The sequence below is a fragment of the Falco peregrinus genome, chromosome 13 (assembly GCF_023634155.1).
Source record: "Falco peregrinus isolate bFalPer1 chromosome 13, bFalPer1.pri, whole genome shotgun sequence".
Classification (NCBI taxonomy): Eukaryota; Metazoa; Chordata; class Aves; order Falconiformes; family Falconidae; genus Falco; species Falco peregrinus.
The window spans coordinates 7,110,526-7,124,172 of NC_073733.1; the positions used below are offsets into that span (position 1 = coordinate 7,110,526).

Genomic DNA, 13,647 nt, shown 5'->3' on the forward strand with positions numbered 1-13,647 from the left:
GATTTATATATTAATTGTTTATAGGGTCATTAATAACCAGGCTGGATACCTTTTTGCTTCGGCTGGGGTTTTAGGGCGGATGTTTTAGCAGCTCAGTTCTACCAAAAGGCCTTTTGCACACTTGCCCCTTGTTTCTGTGCCTTTTGTGCGCACCGTCCCTTCAGCGTGCGTGAGGGACCGGTGGGTGCCACTCCGTCCCAAAAACGGGAACACCCTGGTCACCCCCCAGCACCAAAATGAACCATTTTGCTTCTCAGGTGTGCTCATTGCCTCAGATCACCTTCAAACCTTTGGCCTTTTGGATTTATAACATGACTTCTCGGAAGCAGATGGCCGTGCTGTTGTTTCCAAAAGCAATGTCACTCTGTAATTAAAGAGAGAAGATCCTGAGGGAAGCTGGTACCACAGGCGTGTGATCTGGGGGCTCACGGGCCACCAGGGACTTAGGCCCTGAGGTATCTGCTCTGCCTTCAGCCTTTTCATAACCTCCCAGAGCTCCTCACAGCTGACCCATCCAGCCACCCCAGGTGATTTCAGCCCCCCCAGTGATATCTGTCCTGGAGAACTAGACATTTTGGTGATCAGCCGTTTCACTTAACGAAGTGATGCTGCCTACCCCTGTTCCCTGCCGCACTCCAGCAGTCCATGGGCGGGTTTTGAAGGAGGCGGCAGGGTGGTGAATACCGTCTTCTAGCGGCAGTTCAGTCAGACAAATAAGCTGAACTGATGAGTTAAAGAATTAATTTCAGCTACCAACACTGCACCGATAGATAGCCTGAAAGCTGGACGGAGTAGGAGCGCTGGATGCTAGTTAACCGATGTGGTCTTTGGATTTTTTTTCTGTGACGATATCCTCAGGCCTTTGTGAGGTGCGTAAAGGCCACCCACGTGCGGTGAGGGGGCACCTCTGGGTGGGAGCTGCGTGGTGGGAGGGACAATGGCAGCGTGCACCCGAAAGTCTGTCCCCCACCGCTGCCTGGCTCGGTGCCTACCTCTGCCGGAGTGAGGGATGGAGACCCCCGGCGGAGGTGAGCAGCCTGCCCTGGCAGGGGGGAGAGCGGAGCCCTCGCTAGCATGGCCGTGGCAGAATAGCTGGTGTGGGCACTAGTCCTGCTTTCTGCTAGAGAAGAAATGGGCATGGACAGTTTGTCTTGGGGCAGTGCCACTGGGTGTTAACGTGGTAAGAGAAAGCATATTACACTCAGATGTGTGTGTCACTCAAACTCAGCCCCCAGGCATCTCCAGCTGCCAGGTACAGATTTATTTTAGGGGCTGGGGAGGCTGTCCCCTCTCCTCCCTGCCCCACGGGAGATGTGTCCCCATCAGGGCTGCCTGCCCCTGCCCCCCAGACTGCTTACTCTCCCTTGCCCAACTGAACTGCTCCTTATATATTTAAAGAAATTAAATTGAGTATAAGGAAAAGGGGCTGGGAGGTGAGGGAATTCAGTCTGGGGTTTTTTTTCTTTTTTTAATGGCATGTAGAATTGCTGTGTGAGATCCTAAACTGGCGTGCAGACAAGTGTTTTGTAAACTCGGAGTACATGCAGCCTTCAGTTGTGCTAAATGCAGGGGACAAAAATCAAAAGCCATATAAGCCACTGTCCAAACCATCTGTTCAAGTCCTCTGCCTTTCATTTCTGTGTAGCAGAACATAAATTCATTATTAAAATAGCTTGGCTGTGCACAGCAGCTGCTGTAATTGCAAAGTTATGCAATTTTAAATGGGAAATTATGAAATAGTTTAAAGCAAGAAATTGAGCAGTTTTGTTAGAAAGGATTTCACAAACCTAACGTGAACAGAAGTGCTTTTTTAGCTATATTTTCAACATTTCAGGGAAAAAAATATCTTACAGTTCATGCAATATAAAAAAATCTAAATGGAACGCAGGAAGAATGGGGAGAAGGTGTTAGACTGGGGCAGAACAAGGCTGAGCATGGGTCGTGACATGGCTGCACCACACACTGCTGGTGGGAGGCAGCAACCCCTCTGTTCCTGAGCTTCCCCACTGAAATACGTAAGACCGTGACCTTTCCTTTGCATAGCCCTCGCATTTGTTTCATGGTCCCTCTCTCCAGTGCAGTGGCGCTAGAGCTACAGCAGATCCAGAAGTGGGAAAACTGCACTAGCCCCTGCTGAAGTTCACTGTTGTCATGAGGTCAGTTCCAGTACGTGACCATCGTCTTGGACAACACCGCACTGTAATATGTTCTGCAGCACAGATATTTCTTCTGCCTGCTAAGCAGAACCTGGTTTGCACCATTTGTATGTATAGCCCATATCACAACAGAAGTCTCTCTCGCTTTCTGTGGGTGCTTCTTCCTTACTCAGACACTCTGATAATTCAGACAGTACAGTAATTAAAAAAAAAAAAATGCCTCTGCATGAGAATTGAGAAAGTGAAAATTAAGAAAAATCAATTGTAAGATAAGTTTTCAGAAAAGCTAGTCTTGCCCTACTTTTTGATGGGCATGAAATAAAGCTGTTGAAGAACCTAGTTCTATGTATATATAACTACATTACAAGCAAAGCCTCTGCTGTTTTGTTCTGTTGTCTTCCCTCTAAGTCAGACAGTCTGATACATGGGTATGATCTTTCCATATACAGTTTGTATAAGCCTTAAGTAAGTAATGGGTAAGGGAAAAAAAATCATGCTTCTATTAATCAGTAGATTTTCAGAGTCTAAGAGGAGAGGAAACATTTTAAGCTCATACTTTTTAATCTAGAAAATGTCAGTTCTAACATCCTTTTTTACCCTTTCCCTTCATCCAGGTATCACTGTAGATAAGCATGGATTTATTTACTTCGTTGACGGTACCATGATTCGGAAAATTGATGAGAACGGTGTGATCACAACAATAATAGGTTCGAATGGCCTCACATCAACCCAGCCATTGAGCTGTGACTCTGGAATGGACATCACTCAGGTAGACACCTGGTTTTCATGTGTTGTCACTTTTCTACACATTGTGGAGACAGATAACTTCATTTCTAGCACAAGGATTGTATATCAGAATATGCTGGATGAATCAGATAATGTCTGTTCTGAATCATGGAGGAGCATTACATTAAGTAATTACACAACAGCAGTATTGTAGTCAAGCCACTGCATTTCCTTACATTTCTCAAAGTGCCTTTCAGTCCTTATTTCAAGAGCAGTGTAAAAGAAAAAAGTCACTTATCACAGCTCTAGTTTATGTTTAAAAAGATACATGGATAAACATGAAGAAACATAAATGGCACTCTTGACTAGTCAGTGAGCCACACTTGCAGATAGCACAAAGAAGGGATTTGCCATTGCCGATAATTACTTGAATTAATCAGCTTCAAAATGGGAGAAAAGCTATGCTTGAAAAAATATTGAAGCCTTCAAGTAATGTGCTGAAGTTATATTATGGACTGTGTGAGCTAATAACCAGGTCCAGTTAATTTTTCATTTTGTTTTCTCCCTGCCCTTTCCTCAGTCCTTCACAGTTAAAATACACTGCATAACAATGGTAAGAGCTTGTTCCTCTTTTCTAAGTAGGCTTTGAGTAACAGCTATGTAACATAGGTGACTATGATCTTGTGTTCACATACGTGAAGAATGTGGGGTCGATGTTTTGGGTAGTTCTTCTCGAACTTCACAGGGATAAATGATGGAATCTAATGCTGCTGTCACAGAAGCACTTGGGGATTTTATTACTAGGCTCAAAACAGAAAAAAATGTCCCTGTTCCATTTCACATGTCTCTGCATCCTAAGTATTTGCAGATGTGGGGAGGGGAACCTCAGCTTCCCTATTCCCAATTCTGGGTTAGACAGGCCTTTGTATTCTCTCTGGTCCAGTAGACGCATAATTATTCCATGTAAAGTAGAACAGGATCAACTGGCTTAGCTGTGCTAAACTCAAGCTTAAACTAGCCTAGTAATTGTCTTAAGATCATACAGCTTCTGGGCACCTTGGCTTCTGCTCTGGCACCTCTTCTTGCAGGATAACCAGTCCTGCAGGTGATGAGCAGGAACCCACTGCAGCAAGCAGTGCTCCTCGGCTGGAGGCACTGCCTCTCCGCTCCATTGCTACATACCAGCTGGCAGGAGCGATGCTTCATGGAACTTAAAGCTGCCTGAAGCACATTTGCTTGCTTCTTGGACACATGTGACGACTGCTGGGGGCATCGATAACCAGATCAGGTATCTCTGAGGTGCAGGGGATGGTGCCAATTGCAACGTATGCTCCCTGCCTTCTTCTTGAGATCTGCATCTCAGGGTGTACAATTAATTGCTTTACTGCCCATATAATGTGCAGCTGTGTATTTGTGTTCAAAATTTCTGTTCATGTTGCCCAGTTACAAAATGTCTGACTAAATCCGAAATGGTGGGTTTTGATAGTTTTCAATTCCTTTGAAAAAATGCAAGTACCCTTTAGCAAATGAGTCGCAGTGAGGGGTCTAGCACATGCAGAAATAAAACTATTTTATTTTTTAAATTAAAATGAAATTTAAAAGGGAAAATCTGGGGGCTGAACTGTAATATGCCAAATTTGTAAGTAGATTTAAATAGCCCTAAAATCTTTTTTTTTTTCCCCCGAAACAGCTTTAGTTTGCCTTACTAATATAGTTCCGATGCCATAAAGAAAGGGATTCTTCAAAATCATAGATATGAGAAGGCATGTCATAGAGCAAATTATTCATCATGCTGCTCTCAGGACATCAGCATTCAGATGGGGTAGGGCCTTCTTTTCATAGAAGCAAAAATAAACTTTTTTATTTCCATAAACAATTCAGGTGCATCCTTCCATGCTGCAGCACCTACAGGAAACTATTGCTGCACATTTTTCAAAAGTCTGCAAATGTTTCAGCATCCTGGGAAATCAAGTTATGTACTTATCACATAAATTGAGATAATCTTCAGATAAATTGTGACTGCATGCCAGTAAATATTCTAAACAACATAAAAAATGATGGCATATTAAAATGTCCCTAAAAAGTGGCCAGTCTCATTTTCTAAGTCTTAGTAAAACTTACTGTATAATTTTCTGGCACTGACAGGTTAACTCACATTGTTGCCAATCTACAGTACAGATGTACATATAGCTTATGGAAGCATCTTCTTCTTTGGAGGATTTGTTTTGTGGGGGTTTAAGTGAATCTGCTTATTGCAATTTTTCACAAAGTCTATACTTTTCAGGTTTTGCCCATATGCAGTAAAACACAGACATGAAATAAATGCTGAGAATACATGTTCTGAAAAGTAACCGTATCAAATTTGCTCAATAGTCTTCTTCCAAAATTGTTGCTGATAACCAGAAAACCCTATGAAATAACCACATCCCCTCAAGTCAAGCATGTTAAATTTGAAATTATGTTAATGAGAATAATGGAATGATAGTTTCACTTAGTCAGAAACAATTGTATATCCTTGCAAGACTGCTGAGTTTATTCCAGAATGGCATAAACATAAATAAAAAATTGATTTGGCCCATCTCCATTTAAATTGGGTTTTGGCTAAATTACAAATGGCATTTTGATCAAGAGAATGTGGGTTGCTCACAAATTGTGGTTTTAGAGGGTCTTATGAAATAGGTTAATAAAATCAATCCTTAAAGCTAAATTTGTTCTGACAATAAAATCAACAACTTGCTCAAAATCAGTATTTCTTGATTTACCAAAGTACAAAAATGTACTCTTGAAGTAAACACATAGAGTAACTACCCCTTGCAAAAACTGCCATAAATGACAAGCTTTCACTTTAAGGCATTCACTTTAATAAATTATGAAAAGGTTTAATCATTTATTCCTGTATTGGGTCTGAAGGAAACACTTCTTATTAATCATTCTGTGTTTGTTGTTCACCACTTTCTCATTTTTAAGCATAGTATTCTGTATTCATAACGGGGAGGGAAGGACAGCTGGGGTTGAAGAGATTATATGTCGTGGCAAATAAACCACCAAGCTCTGACTAATTACTTTGATCTCATACTTCACTGTGAGGCTGTTAATGGGAATTTAGAAAGAAAAGGACATTTGGTTAAGGTGTTTATACTGTATGCCAGCGTTCTGGGTACTATTTCAGCATGTACAAAACTTGGATGACTTTTCTTCTCAGCACAGATTATTTTACTGTTCTTCAATCAGTTAATAAGGAGCAAATCTAAAGAAAATGGCTCTTCAGATCTAGGTTTATGAATATATATGTGTATACACTCAACACTCACCGTCAGTGCCAGAATTTTAGCAGACGCTTACATCAAAATCAGTTATTCCAGTATCTTTCATTCTGATTTGAACGAAATTTAATTTCATTTCTTATTTTTTGAAAATACTGCCTTTGAAACCCTGAATACTAGAACATGAACATGGGCTAAGTTGTAAAGGCAAAACAAGGTGATGTCAGTGTGATTTTAATATGCACCTCACTGATCTACAACACCCAGAATGTGAATGCTGGACTTTTTAGGTGGGTGCCCCTGCTGCTTGGTCCTTGGCTTCTTCTAGGTATGGCTCCCATTCTTTATTTGTTCTTTGGAAACTGTTTTGTTGTAGGTTAATTAAATGAATAACGAGCCCATGTTGAACCTTGTGTGGTCTACTGAATATCTCCTTCTGCCAAATTGAAGCCCAGCTGAAGAGAATAGAATTACCTGCTACACCTCCTACTTCCCCCACACCCTTCAGACAGGAAGACTATTGTAGTTACTCTAAATCAGGGAAATAAGCTTTGATCTAAAATACTCTTACTGACTTCTTGAGTTGCTGCAGTGCTATCTGCTCTCCAAGCTTGCACCAGCAGTGGGCTGGCTGGGGGGAGCTACCCCACAGCAGGACCTGTGGCAGGACCTCCTGGCCACAGGCTGCAACAGGAGTGCTAAGGGAGGAGGCTGAGATGGAGAGCGAAAGAAGGAAGAGAGAGGGGATCATCGTTCTGTTTCGCTGCCTGATGAATTTGGACTTGATCCTGATCTCTGGATCAGAGGCATCTCTAGATTGCTCTTTTTCTCAAATGAGTACATTTTCTTAGTGCTTGCTGCATCCCTAGAGTATACAGTAAATATTTTTTTGCCTGATTATTGGTAGCAAATGAGAGCACATTGTGTGGGCATGTCTGTCTGTCTGTCAGTATTCTGTTCCTCACAGTAAATCAAAATCTTGAACCAATTTCAAAGAATTTTGTAGAGGAACACCAGCCTTCACAGCAATTAAATTCCTACATGTTCCATAAAAAATATTAATCCAGTTGGAGGGGAAAGACCCAAAGTGCCCTTTCAAAAGGAAATATTGCAGCATGAGCTTTCTTTTATTAAACTCCAGAGATTCCACTCAGGATCTAATAAATGCCCCATTCACAGGAAAAGCTTCATTTGGTGCTTGGATCTTATTAAACTCCCAAGTCAGTCAGCCATGAGACGGAAGTCCTTAGGAAGCCAGACTTCATTAGATCCAACGTTCATAGAAGTTATATTGACATTGTGGGAGGTTTTGTGTGAAACATTTCAGCTCAGCTTGAACGATAAGCTTCACTGCTTTTCTGCCTCCATTGCTGTGGTGAAAGCTGAGAAGAGACTTTAGCAGATATTTCTACCATCTTGCAATTTCATCCTGTATCTTTCCTCCCATGAGAAATATGTGGGCTGAATATCCACCACGCTGAACCTCAAGTCATTTATATCTGTGCGAGTGGAAGCAGTTAGTATTTGGGAACTGTTTAAACCAGTCTCGAGCACAGTCACTGCAAATACAGAGACCAAACATTTGCAAGGCAACAGAAAATTAATCCCAAGAGCTTTCTGTTAGCCTGTAACCACAGCCTTATTCTCGTGCTGATGTCAGTCCCACTAAGCATGAGTCTGTGCCAAAGTAATAGCTCTGGCCTGATTGATGGTGTTAATAACTGTCACTGCTGTGTTCCAAAATGAAAGGTCTGGTTTGAAGACTTTTTCTTGACATTTGCACTTCATCAGCCTTTGTTCAGCAGTTCTCCATGTGAGGGAACCATCTATATTGTGTTGCTTCACATAAACTTCAGTGACACGGCAAAATGTTTGGCTCCCTTATAAAAATGTGACAGTGTTACTTACGTAGGCAATTTGCTTGCATAGGTCAAATTAAAAGGCTGATTTCTAGAACAGGGTATAAAGGCAATCCACACACGGCAAGAATGCGATGTTCTGGACAGCCTGCTTTGAATGATGGAGGAAAGGGGAGAGGGCAATAAGTAATGCTGTTGATGACCTACTTGAAATAGTGAAGTGAGGAACAATGTTGGAAAACAGGAGTAAAGATGAGCAGAATTGCTTGAAAATGTAGTATATAGCTCAAAAATGCAAACGTTGACATTGCTGCTGCAGTTACAAGTGCTGCAGGCACTCCCCACCAGCATCTACACAGGCACAATATGCTTCAGTAGCATTGTGGAAGCCTTTTGAGCAGAACAAAAAGCTCCCAGGACATGGTGACCTCACTTGAAAGCAGAGATGAGGGCCTGCTCATTGGAGCGCACACAGCCTGAACAGAACTTTCACTGGGTACATTTGGAGGAAGGAAAGGAGAAATCTGAAAGACAAAAATATGATCTGATGAACAGGTGAGAAAGGGGGAGTGAGCTGCCAGAATAAAAACCAAATTGGTTCTAGGCTGAAGCACTTTTAAGCCAGGTTGAGAGTAGGATATCACAATGCAACTGCAGGATTACATGGAGCCATGTAATTAATTAGTATTGCAGGTCAGAGTAAGACACACTATTCCTTTACGTTTTTCTGGTCGTACTCAATAGTATATACTGCATTCTTGTAAAAGCAGAAAACACATTTTTCTTCTTCATTGGCTTTTTTTAGCACTAGATGCATAATATCCTAATTGTGTTAGAAAGTTGCATGCTATCATAAAGGAAAAAGGTTGTTTTCACTGTAGCAAAGTATTGCAAAAATACCCTTGCTCTTGATTTACTTTTAGTCTTCTACCTGTGAAGCTTTTGATACACTGTTCTAGGTATGTGTAATTAATGCATCATAAATATTCCCAATCTCTGAACTGTGTTTTTCAGTGCTTTGCAGAAACATGTTTTATGTGTATTCATGAAATTGCTGAACAAAAAGCACACAAAGCGGAAATGACAATTTATAGGCTCTTTAATTTTTATATGTGGTCTTCCCTTACAGAAGATATTCAGAGCTTTTTCCTTTTTAGAAAAGTTCTTTATTATTATTTTTTCTAACTTTTGCTGCACGAAGAAGCCCAGAAAAGCTGTTTGGTGGGTTGTGGTGTTTTTTTCCAGTGTAAAGTCATCCTATTCTCTGGTTCTTTTTATGCTGCTGCTTAAATTAATGAATTTTCTTCTCTGGCTTTGCTGGAGTACCAGATAAGCTAACTAGAGTGGAAGTCATGGCCCCAGCAAAATCAGCAACGGCTTTGCCACTGTTTTCGGTGGAACTGGGGCTTCTTGCTGGGTGCTTTTCCAAGCTTAATTGAAAGGGTAGTGAATGGTGAGTGTGTAGCAAGGAGCTACTGTATCCTAAGAGAATGTATGTGCTTCTGAAAAATAGAGCAAAACAGGCAGTGGACAGAGCCTTTACCAAGGCATTTTCAAACTGTTTCAAAAATGAGCCCCTGTCCCGTTCCCCTGCATTGTCATCCCCCCACCCCCACCAATTAAGTGTTAGTCTTTGGAAAGCATAAGCCTGTAATATAATGTGTAGCAACAAGTAGTCCCTAGTATCCACACTTCGAAGCAAAACCAAGCTGAAAGCCTTTTTAAAAAAGGATCTTCAGGTAGAAGATAAAATAATCTTTTCCCAGGGGTAGAGGAGAGGTTAAGTAGCCTCTCTTTAACAGGAACTGAGAGAAAAGAGGCTCATAGGATTAGGACCTCAGGTGGAGAAAAGACTGTGAGAGCTCATGAATCAAACTTGTAGATGTATAATGTGATTTTTTAGAATATCAAATAGAAAGCAGGGTGGTTTCATCACAGTTAATTTATATTCTAATCAGATTATTCTATCACTGAATTTGAAATATTAGTCATAGAAGCAAGATAGCATGCGATGAAGTCACACTGCAATTTCTTCCTTAAAGCCCAAGTGCTCTTTTTGTATTGGTCACCTGCAAAACAGCAATTTATTTCAATTATCTGCCATAAATAATGCATTACTACTGAGTAAAAGGCTATGTACATTTTAATCAACTCTTCGAGCAACTGCATCCTTTTCTTTGATTGTTGAGGCAAGGAGTGTTAGGCACTTGGTGGTGAAGTGAAGGAGACGCGACAGACCTCTGCTCATGACTTTTCTCTAACTTTTTCTACATAGAGCTGGATTTAGGTTTTTTGTTAATCATTTGTTTCTAATGAGAAGTTGCAAGAAGGAAGATTCGGATGGCTGGCAAGAAGGTAGCAGCTCAGCTCGGGTGCACCTTCCCAACTAACAGAAACCTCCGTGCTCACCAAAGGCTGCCTGGTTTTTGTCCCGTATGGGGACAAAGCCCCCATACGTATCCACTCAGCAATTTTAACTCGTCCAAGCTGCCTTGTCACCCCCAGGCTTTCCTCCAGCTCGCCCACCATCCTTGCATGGCTGAGGTCCTAGCACACTGCCCAGCTCCTCAAACACCTGATCCTCTTCTAGCTCACAGGGAGGGGATTCCCAGCTGAGAAGCCTGGCCCATTTTGATGCTCTCCTGTCAGTCTTTCCCAAACAACAACTTATCTGGTTGCTTCACATTTTATTCCTTTTGCACAAGTAGCCTTTGATTATCTCTCTCATTTGGATGTGGTTTCAGTATGATGGTGTCTAGTTGATGAGTTATTTGTGGCAGAGGCCTTTTATCTGCTGTGCTGAACTATGCTGCTGAAAATTTTTCGCACAGCTTTCCCAGACTGGTGGGAGTCTGCAGTGGGTTCAGATACATTGGTTACTACATCTGAATTTGTTTCATCTGTTGAGGAGACATAGTGGACAAGCTGTATACATAAAGAATGTACATACATATAATACATACCTATATATGCATATATAACTATGTCCGTATACATATATGTATATATGTGTTTTCTATGTATACTGCAGAGCTACCATAAGTGGTTGGATAGTGAAAGCAGGTGGTTGACATCCTGGAGTCCAAGCTCCAGGAAGGTCTGCTGCAAAGGACATGTAGATGTTGATGGGAACGTGCAGGAGGCAGGCAGAGCAGACAGTGCCCCTCCTTTTCTTTTAATTCAGTTGTTCATCCACATCCACTAATAACAGGACCTGCCTGTGACTTAAGAAATGTCTACTTTGATGGAGGCAACTCCTACATTAGCCGTTTCTTTTTAAGGTTGTCAGGGCTGCTGATATGTGTATGTTGCTCTCCCCCCTCAACAGCCAACCCTTCACGCATCTTTGGGGTAAAGGACCTTCCACAGATGTAGCAGGTTTTGTGTGTTATAAAAGTGAATAACAATAGCAATTGAGCTTTACGTGGAGTTGTCTTTACTGCCTTTATTCCAAGCCTTTCAGATTACCCAACGTATTCTGGTTTGGGCATTTAGAAATGTTGCACAGCATTAGGAGGAAGAAGACCAAACAGGCTGGCACAAGTCTGGAGTTTGAGTACAAGGCAAGTTTGAGACCAACAGTCACCAGGGCTGGTGGTGTCCATCCTACAGAGATGTTGCACACTGCTGGGATAGAAATTATTGCATTGACTAGGTCAGAGGAAGATTGTCCTACGTCTTAAAGGAGTGAGGACTGGTCTTTGGTCTCCTGGTCTGTCTTCACGGCAGCACAAATTGGGAGAAAGCTTACAGAAATAAAGGCATAAACTCACTGTAAGTGAAAAAAGTGATACAGGCATTTAATTCTATCATCAGGTCATTGAAAATTTACATAGCTGCATTTGAAAGCTGCAAAAGAAAGTGTGGATACGGTTGCATGACAGAAAGCATTGCACTGCAAGAACCAGCAGGAGGGTCAAAAAAGCCAGCACAGTGATACTTCTGGCCTGCAAATTGCTCCAGGTGCTAAGGGGAACCCAAAAGACTGCAGATCCTGTCAAAACAACAGTGTAATAATAACAGCTTACAAAGGGCAGGACTTTGAAACATGTCAGTGCAAAGGAACTCTAGAAGGTGGTGTCTGGGTACTTCTCAGGTCTCAAAGCTGGGTGTAAACAAAGACTGAAAAGTACCAAGTACTTTAGCACCAAGAAGTGGAGGCATTAGTGATATCTCCAGGTTTATTATTAAGATTAGGTTTGCCCTGAGTTATGCTTACAAGCTGCTAAAGTCAAACACAAGTAAGCTGTGACAACCACAGAAAGTAACATAGCAGGAGCTGCAGCCTGGGCAATGACAGCTAAGAAAGCCTGATTTCTCCTCTTCATGATACCGTGTTTGTTTCAGTATCTTTTCTACCCTTGTTTGTGCCAAGGAAAAGAAAACTTAAAAGACACCGTGTCGGTGAAGAGGGAAAAAAAAATGCAAATGTCAAGACAGGAATTGGTTGTATCCATCTGTAGCGTGCCATACAGAGGTTACGTTTATAGCTCTGCATGATGAAGTTTAGGCCACAGAGAGATGCAAACAGAATGATAGAGAGCACCATTTTATGTGGTATGTTACTCTGACAATAACACTCACATTTACAAACAAATTAGCTAACAATGTCTGAAGGACATTCAGCTTTTACAAACTGGGCCTCATCTCCTGCTGATAGGTTCCTTTGGGATGGGTACGGCATGCAAAATGATACACTGCCTTGGAGAATAAATTTACGAAGTTTAGCAATGTAGGTCACATTGCAGAAAAATCATAGATGTCTGAACATCACTCAATAGCCATTCAATCAACTGCTCAAAGCAAAATAGGAAACTGAACAGCATGTAGCTGTCTCTGGTGAGAACTGGGGAAAGTCATGATATGATGTAAAACCCTTTAGGTCCTCCATCCATATGTATTTCTTTTTTCTTCTATTTTTCTTGCCAGTTCAGAGTTATATTTCTGTGTCCATAGCAATAGTGACAAAAAAAAAGCAGCATGTTTTTTGCTATTGCTACCATGAACTGTAATAAGTGTATTGGGTGGCTTACAAAAAGGTATGCCAAAAACGTGGGGAATCAGGACAGGTTAAATGGTTGAAACTCAGTATAAGTAGCCTGGTTGTAAGGAAATAATTTAATTGTGAAATTATTTCCGTATGCTGCCATCGAGCCAGAAGGATTTATAACTTATGCTATTTGCTTCAGTCTTTTTGGCTTTGGTTTGAAATAATGAAGAAAAGACATTTTAAAAGGATGTTTCTAGAACTAGCACTGTCTAGAGATTCCTGTTGCTTTCTAGATCTAGAAATTGCTAATAGCCTGAGCTCCACAGGTGTATAACTTTTCTAGAGATGTTGAGAGCCTTTCTGAAGACATCTAGCACCTTTGTAGAAATGGGGCCTTTCTAGCTCTAGAGCTTTTTGGAGCAGGGGTGGGGGGAGTAGATCGATAGCTTCTGGAGCATTCCTAGAGACTCGCTAGATCTTTTTCCTCAGGTGGTTTGGAACCCTTTTAGAGCTTTTGCTCAGAGCCTATCTAGCACTTCTCTGGAGCCCTTCTGCACCCCTTCCTAGCTTGGCAGGCTTTTCTAGATCCAGCGCCCTTATGGGCCCTTTTCTGAATAAATAACTTTCCAGGGACCCCTTCTAGGGTGAAAAAA

The 13,647-nt window shown here is 41.6% G+C and overlaps 1 protein-coding gene across 2 annotated transcripts in view; it reads left to right on the plus strand.

Annotated features, from left to right (window-relative positions):
- TENM1 (teneurin transmembrane protein 1) overlaps positions 1–13,647 on the plus strand; it is a 349,702-nt gene that overhangs the window by 294,890 nt on the left and 41,165 nt on the right. For both annotated transcript variants that reach the window (XM_055818110.1, XM_055818111.1), the window contains one exon: positions 2,771–2,925. In XM_055818110.1, the coding sequence (XP_055674085.1) occupies positions 2,771–2,925 (155 nt within the window). The remainder of the gene's footprint in view (positions 1–2,770; positions 2,926–13,647) is intronic.